This window comes from Ictalurus furcatus, chromosome 4 (assembly GCF_023375685.1).
Source record: "Ictalurus furcatus strain D&B chromosome 4, Billie_1.0, whole genome shotgun sequence".
Lineage (NCBI taxonomy): Eukaryota > Metazoa > Chordata > Actinopteri > Siluriformes > Ictaluridae > Ictalurus > Ictalurus furcatus.
Window position 1 is genome coordinate 3,290,025 of NC_071258.1, and position 22,696 is coordinate 3,312,720.

At 40.1% G+C, this 22,696-nt stretch overlaps 2 protein-coding genes across 2 annotated transcripts; one reads left to right on the forward strand and one right to left on the reverse strand.

The window, feature by feature from the left end:
* Window positions 1-4,515: 4,515 nt before the first annotated feature.
* On the forward strand, window positions 4,516-19,352 carry zdhhc7 (zinc finger DHHC-type palmitoyltransferase 7). Its single transcript, XM_053622554.1, has 8 exons — window positions 4,516-4,693; window positions 5,465-5,535; window positions 6,487-6,784; window positions 9,770-9,894; window positions 10,519-10,615; window positions 11,024-11,105; window positions 12,874-13,004; window positions 14,297-19,352. The coding sequence occupies exons 3-8, from the start codon at window positions 6,497-6,499 to the stop codon at window positions 14,474-14,476; spliced, it is 903 nt and encodes a 300-aa protein (XP_053478529.1). The 5' UTR covers window positions 4,516-4,693; window positions 5,465-5,535; window positions 6,487-6,496; the 3' UTR covers window positions 14,477-19,352.
* Window positions 19,353-19,428: 76 nt separating this feature from the next.
* nip7 (NIP7 nucleolar pre-rRNA processing protein) lies at window positions 19,429-22,669 on the reverse strand. The gene is made up of 5 exons (XM_053622555.1): window positions 22,536-22,669; window positions 21,764-21,850; window positions 21,534-21,672; window positions 21,145-21,285; window positions 19,429-21,032 (listed from the first exon to the last, which is right to left on the reverse strand). The coding sequence occupies exons 1-5, from the start codon at window positions 22,589-22,591 to the stop codon at window positions 20,913-20,915; spliced, it is 543 nt and encodes a 180-aa protein (XP_053478530.1). The 5' UTR covers window positions 22,592-22,669; the 3' UTR covers window positions 19,429-20,912.
* Between the last annotated feature and the right edge of the window lie 27 nt (window positions 22,670-22,696).

Below are 22,696 nucleotides of genomic sequence, written 5' to 3' on the forward strand. Positions count from 1 at the left end.
CTGTTTATTTGATAGGCCTTGAGGAATAGAGTATATCGGGATCCATACGTACGAAGCTGAGAGATATTTCCAGGAAGACTTGCAGCTGGAATTACAGCCAAAGAGGATTCTACCAAGCACTGACACAGAGGGGTCAATACTTATGCAACCACTTAATGGCTGGGGTGTTTTTTTTTTTTGTTTGTTTGTTTGTTTAATTAATTAGCATTCATGACACATCAAATATTTAGCATTTGAGTGAATCGTCACATGTAAAAATAAATAAATAAATAAATAAATAAATACTTCATCTGACCCAGTCGTCTAACCATCGCAGTTTCCGCCTTGTCAGATCTATACGCTTGCCCATTTTTCCTGCTTCCAACACATCAACTTTGAGAACCGATTGTGCCTAATACTGTATGTTTCCCACCCATTGACAGGTGCCACTGTAACGAGATAATCAACAGTATTCACTTCACCTGTCAGTGGTTTTAATGTATTATATACAGTAATGAGTAATAAGGTATTAGAAGAGTCCTGCACTCTTCTACTGACTTCCTGTGCACTGAAGGACTCTCTGGCTAACTGAAAGTCACGCTATTTTACTTCACTTACACTTCATCTACAATGCGATGTCCCTTGCAGTGTTTTATAATGTGCACGCTGCTCCTATGGCTGCAATTAAATGAAAACGGATGACTATAACAAGCTGAGATATTGATCTATCGCCATGGGGTAGAGGACCTCTTTCCACATGCGGTCTTTTTATATAATTTATTCAAAAGCAAACGTGAAGCACGTTTATTACATGGTAAGAGGGTTCAAAGTGAATGTCTCTGTACAAAAGGACATTTTGGAAAGTGTATTTGTTGGAGGAATGCATTATGCAGAGCGGAGCATTTAAAATCAGTTATCTAGCAGACCAAATGTATGCCACGGATGTTGACAGCTGCGACTGGCGAAAGTGCCAGATCTGAATCAGTGATGAGAACATCATGGTCAGCATCATCATTATCATTGTCACTGCTTGTGAAAATGTGATAAATTCTCTAATTCCCTCCACCAGTCTGTCGCTAATCTCTAAAGAGGGACAGGAAGCTTTAATGCAGTGAGAAATGATGGAACACTGGCAGGATATCTGGGAGTGTATGTCTTTAAGGAAGCAGTTTAGCGTTCGGACTGAGTGTCCATCCCGGAGTAATCGAGAGTGGCAGTCTGAGAAAGGACTCTTCAGCCTTTAATCTGCTTTAGCGGATTGCTAATGCATGTTTTTAACTCGAAAAAAGTGAGCAACTGCCAGGCCACGGTTTATCGTGTGTAAATCCTCAGGGTGACCTCATGCACATGCATGGCACAGAGAGAGGGAGAGACACACACAGAGACACAGAGAGAGAGGGAGAGAGAGAGAGAGAGAGACAGAGAGAGACACAGAGACACACACACACAGAGAGAGAGAGAGAGAGACAGAGACAGAGAGAGAGACAGAGATAGACAGAGAGAGAGAGACAGAGAGAGACAGACAGAGAGAGAGACACACACAGAGAGATAGAGAGAGACAGAGAGCGAGAGAGAGAGAGAGAGAGAGAGACAGAGACAGAGAGAGGGACACAGACACAGAGAGAGAGAGAGCGAGAGAGAGAGAGACAGAGAGAGAGACACAGAGACACACACAGAGAGAGAGAGACAGACAGACAGAGAGAGACAGAGAGAGAGAGAGACAGAAATAGACAGACAGAGAGAGACAGACAGAGAGAGAGACACACACAGAGAGATAGAGACAGAGAGAGAGAGAGAGAGAGAGAGAGAGACAGAGAGAGAGACACAGAGACACACAGAGAGAGACAGAGACAGACAGAGAGAGAGACAGAGATAGACAGACAGAGAGAGACACACACAGAGAGATAGAGAGAGACAGAGAGAGAGATACACACAGAGAGAGAGAGACGGAGAGAGAGACAGACAGAGAGAGAGACACAGAGACACAGAGAGAGAGAGAGAGAGAGAGAGACAGAGAGAGAGACAGAGAGAGACAGAGATAGAGAGAGAGACAGAGAGAGAGTCAGACAGAGAGAGAGTCAGACAGAGAGAGACACACACACAGAGAGACAGAGAGAGATAGATAGATAGAGAGAGATAGATATAGAGAGGGACAGAGAGAGACACACACACAGACAGAGAGAGACAGAGAGACAGAGACAGAGAGAGAGAAAGTGGGGTGGATAATTTGGCTCCCAAATTGAACTCATTGCTATATTTTGATCAGTAAGAACACTGACGTAAGGGACATAAGTCACATGTTGCAGAGTTATATCTAAACAAAAACAGGACTGGCTAGCACGGTGGTTCGTTCTCGCCTCCTACTTTATGCATGGAGTTTCACATGTTCTTCCTGTGTCTGTGTGGGTTTCCTCTGGGTTCTCCGGTTTCCTCCGACCTCCCAAAAACATGTCTGAGGGACTCGTGAACTTCCCTGTGTGTGTGTGTTCTATGTTACAAATGTTCATATTTGTGGTCTTAAAAACAGCCGGTATCTTATATTTTTGAATCATTAATTGATAATGAGTCTTTATTGGTCACATGTACACAGTGAAATCCTTTCTTCACATGCCAGGAAGTTGGGGTCAGAGCGCAGGGTCAGCCATGATACAGCGCCCCCTGGAGCAGACAGGGTTAAGGGCCTTGCTCAAGGGCCCAACAGGGGCAGTTTGGCAGTGCTGGGACTTGAAACCCCCGACCTTCTGATCAGTAACCCAGAGCCTTAACTGTCAAACCACCACTGCCCATACAGTGCTAGCAGCATGTTCTCAACTTTTAGGTTTTTACAAATCAGTTATAGCTTGGTAGCTCCACCAAGTGGAAAATAAGGGTATGTACATTTAAATGAAGGCGTTTTCTCTTTGAATTACTTCCATTATTGAAAAAAATTTCAAATTAAAATGTACAAAAATCCAGCTTCCAGCAGCCAAAGCACAGGCCGAGCTGGTCAAACTAGCAGATGATCTAGTAGTCTAGCTTCGTTATTACTTGAACGGATTGAACAGTAAACGTTGAAGCTTTTCTAATTAAGTCACTGTTGTGTTATTTTCTTAAAAATCACCCGTCTATGATCTCGCATTAGCAGTAGTAATTCATTTTTCTAGCAGTTCAGCCTGTGTTTTGGTAGTTGCTCAGACCAGGCTGAAAGGTTGGGGGTTCCAACAGTATAAGGGTTAAGCTTTAGCCATAATATGATGACACTTTTTTATTATTATTTATTGCAGTTTTATTATACCTATTTTAACAGTTTGGATTGTCACAGAATATGCTAGCTCAGCTTGACTAATATATAAATAGCATGGCATGTAAAACGATACGAGTAATCAGACCCCGCTTTATGAATTTGACCCTCGCTATCGATATTAGAGCAAGTGCCGGAAAAAAACTAGGCATTTCAGAGTGTCTTTTATTTCTCCTTTCTTATTTAAACATCAAACATTCAGCATTACAAGTGAGATCCTATGAGAAATGGCGGTGCTGGGGCTGGTATTTAGTAGATTGTGTTAACTTTTGTACTCATGTTTATGTGATTGTTTGTGCTTAATGTGTTGGTTCTTCTTCGGGTCATTCAGCTGCAAATTTGGGAAAACAATAAGGTTTGAATTGAATAATTGAATTGAACCATATAGAAATTATTTCCCCATCGTATAGGCCAATTCTTAAACATTATAAACCTACAAACCTACTATTATATATATATATATATATATATATATATATATATATATATATATATATATATATATATATATATAATTTATAAGATAAATCAAATGTGTGTGTGTGTGTGTGTGTGTGTGTGTGTAAAGATAATCTCAAATGCTTAAACACATTTAGGAACATTCTTGAACAGAGTTTCCAGTAGATACCTCAGGTCACTGCTTTGTTTTGCAAAGCAAATAATTTGACTTCCAAATGAACACACACACACACACACACACACACACACACACACACACACACACACACACACACACACACACAAAGCAACAGATCTCCTGCAAGTAGGTTTGACTGTCTGAGCCTACCTGAGTTTATTATACACCTGCAGTCGAGGCCCAATAAAGATATAGATTTTTTTTAAAGAGAAATTTAATTTAAACGCTTCAGGAACAATTCTGAACACTAAACTATCAGCTACTGCAGAGTTTCTTGACTTATACTATTTACAGCATTGCTAAATTAATATAAAATCTTATTTTTCGTTTAAAAATGACATCAGTCATGGGAACCCCAAACTTCTGGTATGTCTGACGTATCGCGAGATCAACGAGATCGTGCATCAGAAACGAGATTTCGTTGATATCGAAGGAAAAAATAACTAATAGATCAAATTAAACACAAATAATACTTTCGTACAAAGAATACATTCAGAAAAAAAGACAGACTTTACTTTCAGAAACACTGTTTTAAACCATCATAGCTGGTGCTGTATCTATAAAAGGCCTGTAGATGGCAGTATCGCGCTGTTCATCCTAAGGAAGGAGGGAAGAAGAAGAGTAGACCAGCGAGAGCAACCCGGAAGTGGGTGCTTCTTGTTTCTACTCGTTTTTCAAAATATCCGCTTAGAATAGGAGGGACTTTTTTTTCCCCTGGCTGGGTTTAATAATGAAATCGGGTGTGTACACTCCACTTACGCAGATTTGGGAAAACAGCCGTTGGGGGAATTATTTCGGTAAGCAAACGATACACATGAGAGAGAGCGCGAGCGCATACATGCCAGAGAGCATCGGGTATCCTGTCACTATAGATAGCTTATAGCTAGCTTCGTCGCTAACATAATATATATCCACGTCCGGATACATATCTAGAAAAGAACCATTATGTCTATTTTGATTTTACTATTATTTTTCACTCTTTATAACGTCAACTTAACGCTGTCAGTTTCACCGTAGTGTTTGAATATAAACCGTGATTTAGTCCTCGGCTCAGTCTCAAATGGCTTCCATTGGTCGTATAGTAGTGCACTACATCGAGTGCGGAAGCCATTTTATTTGACCCCTCTGTAGTGTACACATGTAGGGAGTACAATACTATTTGGAATTAGATAGCAGGATTAGCTGTTTGGTTGCTTCATTGTCAATTGGTCGATTAGCTGCTAGCTGGGTATTCTAGCTGTTTATATATCGAATGTGCATTATGATGGTGAATATTCATTTTTGTTTGTTTGTTTATTTATACATATATTAAAACTAATAAACCAGCTAGCTAGCTAATTCAAACATCAGTCTTAGTAAGCGAAGTGTAACTGTAATGGCAGCTAGCAAAGAACCATCTCTTAAATAAAACTCCGAAATGTCCTGAATTGAGCTGTGTATGTTTTAAACAATTCGAAATACATTTTAACAATTTATTTAAATTAACTGCACTAATAATTGTCAATGGAAGGTCCTCACATGGAAAGAGAAACCTCTCTCTGTGTGTGTGTGTGTGTGTGTGTGTGTAGGTTAACCCTTTGGATGTGGCCTTGTATCTTCTCTCCAGCTCATCATGTCAGTGTGAGGTCCTCTCTCTGAGGTAATCCCGATATTATTTATTCATTTGTTCATTAAAAAATTAAAATAATAATAGTAATAAACTTCTGCTTCAAACTCTTTTTTTTTTTTTTTTTTTTTTTTAATAATTTTGACCACAGACGTTTGCACTTGAGAATAATGGGAATAGATTATGATGAGGGGTGTTGGGTTTGGAATTTTCGGGTTTGAAAAGTCTAAAAGCCTTTAGCTTGGTCGAAAAAAAATTAGGCTTAACGTCAGCTTTATATTAAGCAACCTTTTGAAAATAATACACCCCCCCCCCTCTCTCTCTCTCGCCCCCCTCACTCTCTCGCTCTCTTTCTCTCTCTCCCCCTCCCTCTCTCTCTTTTAGGGCGTATGAGAGCAAATCCCCGTTGACTCTTAACTTCAAATGACATATTTAGGGCAAATATAAAACACAGTACCAAAACACAAGCTGCAAATATGGAAACGTGACAACAAAACCAAAAATGTGTTTTCCTGTCATGTTACCAAATTTGCCTCCATGTTTTTGGCTTTGCCCTCGTGTGTTTGATGTTTCCTTCATATTTTTGATTTTGTCTGTCTTGTCCTTGGTTTTACCCATCTGGACTTTGGTCTTGCCTTCGTATTTTTGGTTTTGCCCTCTGGTGTTTCGGCTTTGCCCTCGTGGCTTTGCCTTTGTATTTTTGGCTTTGCCGTCTTGCCTTTGGTCTCGCCCTCGTGACTATGGGTCTGATGTTGTGGTTCCAAATTTACTGTCATTTATTTTACACGATGCATTTGCCGTACAAGTCCCTGTGAATTAGCCGTTACTATAGCAACGACACCGTATTAGAATGAGCACGTTAACGTACACCTTGCAGCTGGAACTAGTCTCAAAACTGCTGTTCTAGAAAATGAATCGACACTTTTTGACCAGTCGGAATCGAGCATCCAACTAAAGCTCGTTTTATCATCATGGCTACTCCAGGTAGAGCAGAATGCAGACTTCAGGGCACCGGCTGCGCGATGTGGAGCAGCACCATCCCTTGCTGTCCAGCGGGGAGGAGGAGGTGACCGTGGGCCGGGTCTGGTTCATCCAGGATGGCTGCGGCATGGTGTGCGCCTCCATGACCTGGTTTCTAGTCATGTATGCAGAATTCGTGGTGAACTTCGTCATGCTTCTGCCCTCCAAAAGCTTCTGGTACTCGCTCATCAACGGCGTGGCGTTCAACTTCTTGGCCGTGCTGGCACTAGCTTCGCACCTGCGCACCATGCTGACTGATCCGGTAAGATTCACGGCCTCGGTTTAAAATGTCTAGTAAATAGTAAATAATGTTGAGTTCGACTAAAGCTTGTAACTCAGAATAAAACCCCAAATAAACTGTATCATTATTATTATTAAATATTATTCAGTGCAGTAGTAATAATACAAAATAGCAAAGTTTTTAAAATATGTACATTTTCTTATTTACAAAGATTTCTGTACATTTTATAACACTACTTCTTACATTACCCTGGCATAAAATGACAAAAAAAACACTGAAAAAAAAAAGCTGCTGAGGGAATGATGGTAAATTTAACATCTTTCTCTCTTCTGACTGCCGTAATCCATCTCTCTATAGGTTTTTCCTCTCTTGGAAAGGAAATACTGTATTTATTTATTTATATATTTATTTAGTTCACTGTAGGAGCAAATGGTAACCCTAAAAGGATATTTGCCCTGGTCTCCCATCTACCTCTATAGAAGTTTACCTCGCTATAGTTTACTTAAACCCAGAAATGAATGTACATTATATGCATGGACACAATCTGATGTATCGTGTAGTATGACTGAAGTGACGTGCAGGTCTTTAAAATGTTTTGGAAATGTCTTGAATACGGTGTTATTTGAAGTGCTGATACCTGCGGATACCCCGTAACTGGTCAGTGGAATTAAAACTCAAAACTCAAAAGAACGTACACCTGTAAATAATATCGGCCTCCGTTTAACGACCATTTAAATAAGAACGGGTTCTGTGAGGGGAAAGTCGCTCCCCTAGAGAGCGAAAGGTTTTAAATAACGGAGCCTAATAAGGGTGTAACGATGCAGCGTATCAAAACGTATCGTTCAATACGAGGCTCTCGGTCCGTCTGCGTATCACGCTATATGTACGTATGTATGTATGTATGTGTGTGTAATATATATATTGCGTGAGATGTAATAATCATTTAAACTTAATCACGCTTAAGTAACGTCCTCTTTTTGTCTGTTTTTTTTTTTTTTTTTTTTAAATATTTAAATTTTTTTCTTATTTATTTATTTATTTATAGTTAAAGGGTCCGTGGTTGCTTTGACTGAACGTTTTCTAAGTAGGTGTAGAAGGTCACGTAGGTTACCTATAAACAACGCTATAAAAATCCTTATTTGCGTACGCATATTCACACGACGTTTTAATGACCGTAATATTGAACACAAAAATTCCGCATGCATTGTTTTTTAGGTTTAAAGCGGTGTAAAGCCGAGGGAGAACGACAGGGGCAGGGCCGAACGCATTTGCAATTCTAAACTCCCGCATCATGAAAACGTGCTCCTCGGGTTCACCTCTCTGTGTTTCTCTCTGTAGTCAGAGAAGGGAGGTTTTGCATAGTTACTGAAGCACAACGTGGGTTAGATTATACGATACGGGTTCCACAGGGCGACCACGGTTTATCAGATGTGCTTTAAAAGCAACCGCGCTGTTTACTCGGCAGTGAGGGCTATTAAAAACGGAGAATAATACCGGCTGCTCGCTCGTGTACACAGAGAGACAGACAGACAGACAGACAGAGAGAGAGAGACGGAGCGAGAGTCACATGCAATAATTATATTTGACCGCTCAGAACAACAAAAAAAAGTGTAATGTTTCTTATGTGAAGTGTTAGTCAAGTGTATATTATATGCAACACTGATAAAGGTGCACTCAAACACACGTTCCTAAATTATCATGTGCTTTCCTGGGCCTGGAACGTTGTCTGAGCTCAGGTCACATGACCGTAGTTGACCTTCATGAAGCTGAGCATGATGCGGAGAAAAATGTATAGAAAAAATCGAAAGACAGCCTTTATTGTACTTTTTTTTTTTTTTTTTTTTAAATATAGAACAAAATGTGAATCACGTGTTAATTCACAACACTCTGGTCCGCGTTTTAACGTGAAGCAATGAACTCATAGTTGTATTTTAGTATCATGATTATTGATTTCATGATCTCATTTCAGATCATATTCAGATTTGATTCTAAACTTCATGGCTGTGATCTTGAATTAAAACTCGTTCACTGAAGTCGTTCAGTGCGTAAGGAATAAAACACCTGGGACTGCGCCGTTAAAGGAAAATAATCGACGACCTGATGGTGTGATGAACGCTTCCCACCACGATGTCGATTATTTATTTATTTATTTATTTATTTATTTATTTATTTATACTGACCTCAAACCCATTATAAACTCATACATGAACAATAAACAGCAGACTGCGTGGGACCAATGCACCATGAACAAACTCCATGAAGTCAGAATCCTTTATCCTTGACACGTTTTATTAGACTTGGCCTCGTGAGAAACCTTTTATATTCAGTCAGCTCTCTGGAAGGAATTTTCACAAAGTCAAACCTAATGCGATTTTTGGAGTTTTGAAGAAAAATAGATTTGAATAAACCTTTTATATAGAGTCCCTTAGACATTTCCCGGCAGGAAAATAGCCGTAGAAGCTGGAATGGCTCCTCTTTAAACCACAAACAAACCAACCCTATAGTCCTGTAGTGTTTTATTCCTCTTATACCACAGCAATTTGCCAAGAATGAAGTTTTTATATATATATATATATATATATATATATATATATATATATATATATATATATATATATATATATATATATATTAGATATAGAGATAGATATAGATAGATAGATAGATATGACACGTCATGCTTTTTATTTGATCCATTTCAAATTCTTTCCATGCTGTGGAACGACCACGAAACAGGCTGGTTCCTGTTATCACTTACGTCCTAGCAGCTGTAAATGGCCTTCCCTCGCTAGTCTCTCCTTTTTTTTTTTTTCCTCTCTCTCTCTCGTTGGTAATATTACGGCTGTGTTTTAACCAGAAAAATCGTGACCGACTCCTTAACCAGCTGTTAATATTTCTTGTATATTTCTCACCCTTTCAGGATTGTTTTTCCATACATCCCAGGTCCTGGATTGTTTTTCGTTCCCGTTTTCCCCCTCCCCTCACTGAGAGTGTTGTGTCTGTTAGGGAGCTGTTCCGAAAGGAAATGCTACTAAGGAATACATGGACAGTCTACAGCTGAAACCAGGGGAAGTCATTTACAAGTGCCCTAAATGCTGCAGCATCAAACCAGAGAGAGCTCATCACTGCAGGTGAGGCGTGACCGGACGAGACGTCGTCACGTGATGTAATTAATGTTTTAGTATACACTGAACAACACCGTTTAGGAGGGGATCCCCAGGTGGAAACCTTTCTGAGCATAACCAAAGGTTTTCTTTTTTATATGCGTTATCTTGTATTTATAGTCATTAGGTTGATTTGCTTAACCTTTATAAGTCCAAAACAAATTGGAACGAAAGCTCTGTAGCTTTAATAAATCTGATTATAAATATTATTGTACACATTAGGGTTGTCAAAAGTCCTTAACTGTGTTAATGAAATAGTGTGTTGTTTAATTAGCATGTTTTTGTGTTTTGCTTTGGTATAGAAATTGGTACCGAGTACCGTGGAATTTTACTGGTATTGGTACCGACTACTGAAATTTTGGTACCGTCACAACCCTAGTACACATTTACATAGAGTTTGAGAATCGTTGCTTTAAATAACCCGGACGTTCCAGCATTCTCCAGTGAAGTCTCGCTTCTGATCCCCCCCCCCCCCTAGCTTGTTTGATTATTGCTAACCTGCATTTGCATCCAAACCTTTTGTGCATCGTTACGCAATTTTATTATTAAAGCTGTCGTTTTATTATTTTTTTTTCTTTGTATCTGTTCCAGCATCTGCAAGAGATGCATCAGGAAAATGGATCATCATTGTCCCTGGGTGAACAACTGCGTTGGAGAAAACAACCAGCGATACTTTGTGCTGTTCACTGTAAGCAGGGGATAAACTTGCTTTTTCCGATTCTCGTGTTTTTGGTTGATGTCTTCCTCCTGAGCAGCGCGTGCTAGTCAAATGCTGGTTACGCAACAGGACTGACAAATATTTGAATGTTTGTTTTGCGGCCGTGCGCGATCGCTTTGATGGGGTTTTTTGTTATCGAAATGCTTTGTAAGATTAGGACCAGTCACAGTGAGGTAAGGGTTTGTAAAAACGTCTTCGTTTACAATAGACGAAGCGTCCAGAAACAAAAGTTTTGATCCAAGGCTATATGGGAGAAACAATTGTTGTTGTTGTCTCAAGTTAACCCGTCTTGGCTTTTTAATTTTCAGATTTAATTGTGTATCTATTGAATGTATTTTTTCCTTTTCCTGCAACTGTGTCCTTCTTATGTCTTTGCAGATGTACATCGCTTCCATCTCTCTGCACGCCCTCTGCCTCAGTGGTTTCCACTTCTTCACCTGTGTCAAGGTCCAGTGGAACGGTGAGGCATCAGCGTATTAATGATTCTTCTTTTGGACCGTCTTCTGGTGGCTTTTTCTCAGTCCGGGGTCAAGCAAACGTTAATTTATGTTAATTTGCAACGTGACTAAAAACAAAAGTGTCATACAAGCAGCAGAAATTCTCTTGATTTTCTTTTTCTATCGTTGTTACTGATTATAATCAATCTAATCTAGAGAGTAAGCTAGGCTACAGTGGTGCTTGAAAGTTTGTGAACCCTTAATAGTTACACACCTTGCTCTTTGAGTCTTTAGATGGGTAACAGGGGTCTTGAATTTCCTCCATTTGTACCCAATCTGTCTGACTGTGGATTGGTGGAGTTCAGAGTCTTTAGAGATGGTTTTATAACCTTTTCCTGCCTGATGAGCGTCGACAACTCTTTTTTTTTTTTTTATTTTTATTTTTTTCCCCGAGGTCCTCAGAAATCTCCTTTGTTCGTGCCGTGATACACTTCCACAGACATGTGTTGTGAAGATCAGACTTTGATCGATGGATTTCACCTTGAACTGCTAATTCTCGAGGTTCACAAGTATTTCACAACATAGTGTTAAAAAGTATTATAAACTGAGAGAGATGTGATGCTTCAGTTGTTTATAAAGGAGCTGCTGAAAAGGCAGGTCTAATTGCTGTGCTGCGTTCAATGAGGTGGAACAAATTATTTATTGATGAAGGAGGTAAGGATTTTCATATTGATTTGCTCTTGATTCGGGATTAAATCCGTCTTTAGGTTATCTCACAAGGGGGAGCTGTTCCTTCTCGTTTATTCAGCTCGTTAAGCCCTCTGATACTTCGGGTGTAGGTGTGTACCGACGCGATTCGATGCGAAACAGCGAGCGTTTTCGTGTGTATGAAACGAAGTAAATCAAAAATAGCTATGAGTAGAGGTTTAATATTGTAAACAAAATATACTACAGGATCACCATATCTTAGAAAATAAATAAATACGTTTGATAAATTCTGCTAAAAATATCCCTGAGCTCCGTAGCCGTGCCTAAGGTGTCGTTTTAACTAGAAATAGAGCTCCAAAGTCGGCTAAAACGCCCCACTTCTGTGCACTTTCTCCTCAGGCTCTGTAGATCTCAGAGGGGCGGCGCTGGTGTCATTTGACAGCTCTTATTGGAACAACTCTTATTAACTATTATAACGTGGTTGTGTAAGCATATAACCTATAATGGATGTCTGTGTTGGTGACCTGGAGCTATCCAGTCCCTCCAGGATATTTTCTCAATCGATTTCCACGATTCACGAATCGATTCATTCAGTTAGACACGTGCATGCTAAAGCATCAAAATTACTCTCCGTTCTCCAAAGGGATTTAAAAAAAAAAAAGAAAAACAGCTTAAAATGTTGGACTGCTGATAGAGACAGTACAGACTCCATAATTATTGGCACCCTTGATAAAGAAACCACAAAGCATAAACCCCTCTGAAGTGAAGCTTTTCCTGCGTCAGAAAACGTAAAGTCACAGCTTTACCTCTGTCTGTTACTAAGCGCCGACACTGGAGACTCCTTCCATAAATGCTAAATAAACTTCTCCTTACAGGAAACTTCACCATATTAACAATGGAAGTGATAGTGGAAGTGATTCTCATTTTATATTCATGTGTTTATATGTAAACCTGTGCTTTAGTGACCGCTGCACACTACTTCCGACCAATCAGAATGGAGAGTTTTACCACGTCGTGGTATATTATAATAAATCGTAAGGAAAAGCGGATGACGGTATTTCTGTGTAATTGTGTATGTTACAGAGTGTAGTGACTTCTCCCCTCCAGTAGCTGTCATGCTCCTTATTTTCCTGTGTCTGGAGGCTCTCCTCTTCCTCACCTTCACCGCTGTCATGTTCGGCACCCAGATCCACTCCATCTGCAACGACGAGACGGTGAGTCGGACAAACCAGACCCCAGCGCGCTGACGTTCCACTCATTAAACCTAGACAACAACCACATCTACTGCTGATTACTAATGAGACATTTTCCTTTATTAATATTCCGTTAAGTAGAGGAATTGGCTAATAAGGTCATTAGTTTTACCCTGCCTCATTAAGACCTTTTAATCGTCTTGTTGGTTTTCGTGTGTGAAGTGTGAATGCGTTTTGTTGTTATGTAAAAAATGTTTGTATGTAAACATAAAATAGTGCTAATAAATCACTCCTGCTGTTGGACAATGAGAGTACCCTGATGTACATACATCAAACTGCTGCTAATAATAATTTCAGAGCATTAAAGAAATGTTCTAGGACTTTTAGGGGGGGGTTTACTAATAATAATACTTAGTATTAATACAAAGTTGATGGATTGGAAAATGAGTTAATGAGGGTATGTTTAGGTTTTAAAGCAGCAGCAGTGGTTTAGTGCCCTCTGCTGTTTGTGAAGTGAATTGCAATGGTACCTAATCCAAGGGTTCCTAAACTATTCAGGCGGACGGACGTTATGAATTTTGTCCGACCCCAAGCCTGGGAATTTTGGTTTCTCCTCGTAATTGGCCATCACGTCGTTGCGCCGATGAGTCGGTCGAGAAAGTAACAAAGGAATACGGACGGAGAATTTATATACTCACTCATTTGTAAAATAAACAAATAAAGCAAAAAGGAGGGCGGGGCTAATTCCTGTGCTGCGTCCTAGTTTGCCTACGTATTCTACGCACCGAAAGTATGAAATAAAAGTACATTCTTATGAGCGTGTAGCAAAAGAGGATGCGAGTACCGGTACGTACGAAGACGTCGCATAATGTTGAGAACGCTGTTGCCTGGTTACGCACACGGTCACCGTAAACAAGCTCCTCGTTGTGTTTCGGCTTTTTTCATTCAGTATTCCTCTAAAATGCGTCCTTATACATCTCCCTTTCTAATCGTGTTAACCCGTCGTTTAACCTGCACGGTCGCTGTATCAGCCAATCAGGACGCAACGTGTACCCGCGTCACGAAACTCCTCCTCCTCTTCCATCATCACTCGTGCAAGGAGTTGTGGGTAATATTAGCTGAAAAAGTGTCCACGGATCCAGATTTCGAAAATCTACCGGAAATAGTAGTCCATCCGGGAACTTTTGGGAGACTCGTTACGAAACATCTGGGACGCACTAATTCTGATCTCGGATACTATTTAGGACCGTATAGTAGGCGAAGTGGGATGCAGCGGCGGTGTCGAGTTATCTGCGGGTTTGTCTGTCCTGTAGGAAATCGAGAGGCTGAAGAACGAGAAGCCGACGTGGGAGCGGCGAGTGCGCTGGGACGGGATGAAGGCTGTGTTCGGAAGCCCGCCGTCTCTTCTGTGGTTCAACCCTTTCGCCGGACTGAGACTGCGACGCCTCCTGATGGTCCGCGCCCGGAAGGGCGGCTCCGAGTTCGCCGTCTGAGCCGTGCAAGCTCGCGTTTCTCCGCACGTCAGCGTGCCTGTTAAGACCCCACGCGTAAAGGACACACGGCACGATGGCGCAGGTACGGGGACTCGGGGAAGAGAATGTCTAATAAACCTGAGGCCTAGTGGAGGAAAAGGGCCTAAATATGACAAACTACCTGTTAAAACCACTGGACCTCAAGCGAAGGATCATTTTTACGTTGGCTTCTCTTGGCTGGGTCTGACCCCGTGAATAGAATTTTTTTTTTTTTTTTTTTTTTTTTTTGCTGCGATGTTTTTGTTTTTAAAAGAATTCTTTTTCTGTATTTTGTTGAAAACAAACAAAAAAAAATCTCAAATTTCATTTGAACAGCATTAATGTCTTAATGAATCTCAATCAATCGAATCGATACGTCTCGTTTAATTTGCCAAGAACGTTCTGGAACCTGCATATGCATTAAGATTTACTCTGTAATAAAATTGCTAAAAAATGTTAATTATTCCTAGATTTAGAATCACGAAACATAAACGACAGCTTATTTAACTTCCTAATATAGTAGAGACCATGTTAAACCTCATTTTACAACATTTTGTCCTTTTGTTTTTTCTCCGTTCATGTAAATGGCACTGAATATTTAGACAAGCTATCGACACTGTTTACCTTCCGTGACGCTACGTCCAAGATCAACGCTGCGGTTGCTTGGCATGAATGTAGACAGATTGCATTAGAGAACATGCTGTAGAGATAACGCATGAGTTTTTGCACACACTTGTTATAAGCGGAGAAAGAGAACGTCAGACGAGAACCTCGTGGCGTGGCGTGACGTGACGTGACGTGAACGGACGCTCTCGACGTTTTACTGAACTCGCCAAGCAGCTGATGAACCGTGCTGGATGTAGTCTCGTGTGTCTAACGGTCGGATTAAGGAAATCGCGTGATGTTAGCAATACTGTGGCTGCGTCTTCACGAGAGCTTTTACCTCAACAGTTAAGACTTTATCATGACGGTTCTTGAATGAATTATCGCAGATGGTTTATACAGCAGACGCAGAGCATTTCGAACGGTGTTGGATTCGACGTGCGCCGTAAAGAACCGACTGAAACTGTCCATGAAGTAGTGTATTGTAAATAAATAAAGTTCAAGGGAAGGGGTTAATTAATTATAAAGCTTTCTCTTACAATCTTCATGATATATGCAGTATAAAGAGCATCTAAATGTGACCACATGACCAACCGGTCGTTCTCCCAATAGGACGTCGGGTTCTTCAGTGCCATGACAGTGACAGTATTGGTTATTCATTCTGCACATGACACTCTTGAAATGTGGAGTCCCTCTCTCTCCCTCTCTCTCCCTCTCTCTCCCTCTCTCTCCCTCTCTCTCCCGCTCTCTCCTGCTCTCTCTATTAGCTCTGATTCTGCTTCGTAACCCGTTCCCTCCCAAGTCATTTTAACCCACCGTGCTGCGTTCACAAGAACCTAATATTTATTTCATCCAAAACCGCATCTCTCACGTGTTGTAGCCGTGTAATTATTTATACGTTTTTCACACTCGAACTCCTCCCGATGCAACTGCATTGATCTGCAAAGAAATCGAATCGAAATGAACGTCAGGTTCAATGCCAAAAAGCGAACGAATCATCTACACGAGTGACTCGGGCAGCGTTCACAAGCTCTGTGATATTCGCAAAGGAAGAAAAAAAAAAAAACACAAGCGTCTTAATAATATCTTTAATGTGTTAGAATATCTCTTAAAGAAGCCTGAATTGCTGAATTCATTTTGCAGTTTAGTGTATTGCATCGAATGGAATTAAAAGAAATTTACTGAATCACCTTTGAAAGTGAACGAATCGATTCACGAATCGATTCAGTCAGATAGTATCAGTACATGCTTATGCATCAAAATTACACTCCGCTTTCCAGAGGAAGAAAAAAAAAAAAGAAAGTTTAATATGTTGAAATGCTGGTAGACTGTACAGGCTGCGTAATTATTGGCACCCTTGATAAAGGATGGGTAAAAACAAAAGCGTTACGGGGGGAGTGAAAACGCCATCGTGGTTAATTCGCATAATCTCAGACTGAGAATACGAGAGATATTTCAGCCTTTAATTGAAGTACAGTTATTTGACTTGCTTGTGGGTGTAGCCTTAAAGTCCAGACTCTCATCCCTCACGCTCGTAACTATACACCTTCAGTTAGTTTCACCGTAATTACCGAATCTTTCATATTAGTGACTCGGTAATAACCCAGGATTTGTGTGTTTAAAACAATAAACTAGGAATAAACCGCTTGCTTTATTTATTTATTTTTTTACACTTACTCAACTCACTTAAAGTAAAATAAAACGCTGTAAAGGAACACTGTTAGAGGATCATGATCAATACTTGGGTGTGTAAGATTAACTAATTCTCCCTTAACTGCATTCCACGTTGCTTTATTCTGCTTGTACCACGGCAACCTCCCAAAAATAACACGTTTTACTTTGTTACTAAGCAACACGTAACTTTTTATATGACTCGGTAATAAACCAGGACTTGTAGGATACGTTAACGAGGAATATTTCTAGGAGCGGGATTGGGAAACGTCGCACAGAGCCGATTAGTGTTGTTGCTTTTCCGTATTATCGTCCCTGTTTTCAATCTCATCCCGTCTAACCTGGCGTCTCGCTCATGCATAGTCTTTATGTCTGTATTTAAAAATTTTTTTAAAAAAAGGGTGGGGGGGAGGGGTGTCGGGGTCATTACATTCGACTCCGTTGAACCTGAACACATCTTACAGTAGTTGAAAAAGAAAGCGCTTTGTGGAATCCCGTTTTTATCAGCTGTATGTTTTAGACGCCGTTTTAAAAATGATTGTTTGCTGGAATACAAGATGTGTAACATGCTGTCTGGGTGGAAACAAAAAAACGAGTCCATTTCCTGTTTGCAATCCTTGATTAAGTCAAAAAAAAAAAATGTTAAAGGACTTTTTAATAGCATGTATGTCTTTAAGAATGTATATCTTTTTTTTTTCTTCTTTTAAATTGTTTTATTTTCAGGAATAAAAACGGACTATCACGTTAACACTAATATAATACCTGCTTTGCGAAAGAATCTTGCCGATTTCCAGAAACATCTGGCACAGATGTGCGCTAGCCGAGCTCTGAGAAAGGCATGCCGCAGGTATGTTATCCTTCAGTATACAAATGGGGTATACAAGGGGTTGATTATAGATTTGAAAGGAATATTAAAGCTTTAGCAGTTTATCTATTAGACATCTTAGGATGAATTTGGAAACCCCATGATGAGTGTAATCACCATTTTGTCCGATGATGATGATGATGATGATGTAGTCAAAGACAATGATTTAGACTTCTTGGAAACTGGAAAGCAAACACAGGCTACATAATAATATACAGTGTAAATGATTATGGAGTTCTTTTTCAATTGTCATTAAATAATTGTTCTTTCATATGTGAATCTCTTTTGCATAATAAAGTTGTTAGGTTCAGCACTATTAAACGTTTTTTTTTTTTTTTTTCTTCCTTATTTTTCAATCCCGAACTCAACTGTCAGTATCAAGCTAACCTCATTGCGTACGAGATCATGAGGGTGTTATTTAATACGTCGAGGTTCCTGAAGACGCACGAACGAACGGTGAGTAATTCCGATGTCGGAATTAAGGGCTTGAGATGGTTTTAAGCGTTCTTCCGTTTCACTGATGTAAATTTTTAAATTTTATTATTCAGAAGCTTCCTAACTGCCGACGTCCTGTCTAAGCAATGAAATATCTGTTTAAACGGTGAGTGATTTTTCAGATTCATCCAATCGCAGGTCCGGGAAGGCGGTCACGTGACCTAAAAACATGCTAATTTATAAAGATAACAATCGACCGAAGACGTCAGACATGAGCGTGTCGGTATATCTCAGCGAATCAGTCACGCTAATATTAAAAATATGTTGAATAATGAATGTTATTTTACCCCAAAACAAATTCGTTCGAGTTTAAAAAGCTGTTGGAAGACAGAATGGGGGAAACAAAAGTCAGATGTGGAAGTGTTCGTGTGCTGTTTTTTTTAATTATTATTATCATTATTATTTATGTATTAAATTTCATTCACGAATAAATTCTGAGTAATACCACGTCGTAACTCGTCACTTCATACTTTAACCAGGGGGGAAAAACAAAACAAAAAAACAAAACCTCCCTCAAATGATCATTCCTAACACTGGAACTTGGGATGTTCTCTTCAGCTCTAAGCTCCTCCCAGTTCAGTAAGTGACATCAAATCAACATTCACATGCTGAATCTATAACACGGACTGTACAGTTTGTCACTGCTAAGAAAAGGCGAGCAAGGCGTGTCCATGTTTTGTTCTTTGTTGTGGGTTTTTCTCTCCAACTTTGTAGTTTTGAATACACGGAGGTCGAAAACGGCATCATCCAGAGCTCTGCCTTTCCACACGTTGATTCTAATGCAACATAATTACCCCCCCCCCCCCCCCAGTCTTCAAACTGCTCCTCATGCTGCATCACAGGGCAGTGTAACGCACTCCGAGGAAGCGCTATCCACCACGTTCTTCTTCATGGTTGAGCAATTTTCTGTTCCTAGTCCCCCAGGTGTACTAACAAATTTTTTGGTTTAATATCAATGGGAATATACTTCAAATATATTTCTCGTATGAATTCGTAGGGGTGCCAATAATTGTTGCACACCTAATCTTTAACCATTTTTATTTTTGATAAACAGGTGTTTGCAGCTGTTTATCCATGAGAGCAGAGTATTTTTGTGAATTTGTTGATCAAGAGGTTAAACAAAGACAAAATTTTCACAGCCGCCTTTGCTCATACTTACTGAGGGTGCCAATATTAATGAAGGGCACTGTATAATTCCGATGATGAGTGTATGATGTAGAGATGATGAATTTGTATGTGCTGAAAATGCACGATGTTACCTGGATCACGGCATATAATCAATGACTTTATTAAACAAACAACCAAATACATTATTTATTTGTCATCATTATAGAGAGTAAACAATCACGTATACTGAAATTGTACGTACATAGAGTGTGTGTTTGGGGAATTTATTATTATTCTAATTTTTTTTTACATTTTCTATACTATTCTGTGTATAGTTCTGAGCACAAACCACACGTTTTCCTGAAATGAAATGTTTCATTCCTGCATTTGAAATTCTAGATGCAGTTGCACTACTTGCAAAAGACAAACAGTTCAGGAAAGCCAACACTTTTTTTTTTTTTTTGGCCAGAATTGAGATCTTGTACATGAACAGTCCCCTTTGAAAGTATTGGAATAGCAAGGTCAGTCAAAAAGATTTTTCCACTGTACATCGAAGGCATTTGTGTTCGGGACCAAAAGACGAACGTGAGCCGATTAGATTAGAATTTCGGCTTTGGTTTCCTCATATTTACATCTAGATGTGTTCGAGTGCGGAACTGTAGACCATGCATACCACTCGTCAGCAGTAAGAATCGGAAAGCCGTGTTGGAATTCGCGAAGAAATACAGAGACGAGCCATGAAAGTTCTGGAACCAAGATTAACCTCTACCAGATTGATAGAGAAAGGATCTGTTCATGATCCCAAACATACGAGCTCATCTGTGAAACGTGGTGGAGGAAGTGTCACGGCTTGGGCCAGCATGGCTGCTTCTGGAACATTCTCACTAATCTTTACGGATGATAGAATTCATGATGGTAGCAGCAGCGTGAATTCGGAAGTTGACAGGAACATTTTGTTTGACAATTTACAGAGAAATGCATCCAATCTAATTGGTAGGAACTTCATCATGCAGCAAGACAACGATCCAAAACACACTGCCAACTCAGCAAAGGACTTTATAAGGGGGGAAAAGTGGAAGGTTTAAGACTGGCCAAGTTCAATCACCAGACATTCTCCCTGTAAGGAGAATCTAACATCCCCCCCTCCCCCGAAACAAACAACTCCTCAAACAGGCCGTGGTAAAAGCCTGGAAAAGAATCACAAAAAAAACCCAGCAATTTGGTCAAATGTCAGTAAGTCTCAGGCTCGATGTGATTATTGCAAACACAGGAAATGCACCCAAATATTAAGTGTTATATACTTTCAGACATATCTGTTCCTATACTTTTGCTCACCTGAAAATTAGTTGCACCAAAGATACCATGCTTTAAGTTATTTTTAAACACGTCTAGACGTAAATATGAGGAAACGAAAGCTGCCGTTGTGATCTGTCGTCTCGTATCCGTCTTCTACTCTCAAACCCGAATGTCTTCGGTGTACAGAGAGAACGACAGAAAAGGCCTTCCTGTTCCAATACTTTCGGAGGGGACTGTATTTATTGGGTGCTTTGTGCTTTTCTCCAGCAATCAAATCATCGTTAACAAATGACTGAAAAGACACGATGTCCATATTATATATATATATATATATATATATATAAAAACCCCAGACAGTCCAGTGTGAGATGCAGGAGTGTGTTAGGTGAGCGTGTCCTCGTTTCTGATGTACTCTCCGACATCAGCCTGGTGCAAGGCCACAATGGCCATGGGATCCACTTTGCGGCATTCCTGTGTGGATTTCGCTGCCACTCCGAAACCCTGTAGAGCACCACGACACTCAGTATACATCCTCCGACGTGAAAAGTATTCATTATATATACATATATATACACACGCACACACACACACGTTGATGCAATACGGTTCTCACCAGTGGTACGTCTGCCATCGAGTAAACCACAATTCCTTGGTACTTATTCGTGTTTTCTGTAATCCTGCCCAAGCCGGACTTCATGATGTGGTTGCCGTAGAGGAACGACTGCTCAGCTCCAGGCTTCACCCACACTTTATACTGTACAGAAGACACAGAAAGCACTTTTCTACAGCTTAACTGAAACAGATGACTGTGGTGGTTACCGTAAAACCCTGTATATACACACACATACATATACACACACACATACGGTCTCGACATATCGGCCACTTCTCGATCCGAGCGTTCTTGGCAAAAGCCGATCTTTCATCTGCTGAATTACTACACTGTGTGTAACGCGATACACTTTACAATGCTGCTGTACAGTGAACGGAGGTGTTTAATACCTTGGCGTAAGGAGCGAGAAAATCCAGAGCCGTGATGTGCAACCGAAACGTCCGAGTCTTGGTGAACTTCCCGAAACACGTACCGACGGACACCAGCTTGTCCCGGGAGATATTCGTGGCCAACTTCAGTATCTTTTCACTTGATCGACAAACAATAACAGGATAAATCGAGTCCTTTAAAACGGTATATTTAACAGTGTAATGTAAACATCAGGCAGTTGTATGTGTACCTGATGTAGTACACGCGATCGTGGTGCAGTCTGAAGCAGTACGTCCCATCCGGTCTATCCACAAGAAGCTTAATGTTCTCTCCGATGCTGAAAACAAAACGTCAGACAATTAATCAATCATACAATCGTTCTTAAAGCCATCAGAACCAGTGAGCTCATTGATGGAGTTGTATTTGGGGTCAGATTGTGACAATCTTTGATTTCTGTACGAACATGTTTTCGCTTCAAACTTGTGTGAGCTCATGTTCTGCTATTATTATTATTATAGGACAGGATGGGGAGAACTTCAAGGCGTTCATGATGCATACATGACTCCTTTCTCAGACACAAGAACACAGTGACTTAAAGTAAAGAGATCACTGGCAGTGATTTGAAACCAGTCTTGCTCTTCATCATCCTAGTCATCCTCTTGCTCATGTATATCAGTGAATAATACATGTTAAGGTAGCTTAGCCAATCATTTTGCTCTGTTTAGTCCTATATAATAACATATAATCACAAAGGAACTTCTGCTCTGCTCTCTCTGTCCTCTCTTCTTCTCCAGAACTTCTTCAGAATAAAATCTGTCTAAAGCTTGCTGTTTAGCTTCTCTTCTGTCTTCGAATAAACTCTAATTAAACACTGGGATTAGATTTGAAGGCTATTTATGCTTTCTAACGTCTCTAATATTACTGGACATTCTGCTATTGGCTGTTAACCAGCTAGTTAGTTCGCGAATAAGCGCTCTATAACGTGGTGTCGGTTTTAAAGCGAAAATGTTTACTATACTCACTACTTGGAGAGCTTTTCAAACATTACTTTCGTCTCTTCATCCGTTAACGGCCGCATTATTTAGAAAAGTAAATATATAGAACTTTAAGCTAAGGGGGGAGAAGACACACGTGGGAAAGGAAGAGAATTATCTAGACGTCGCAGGGCAATGACGTAGACAGT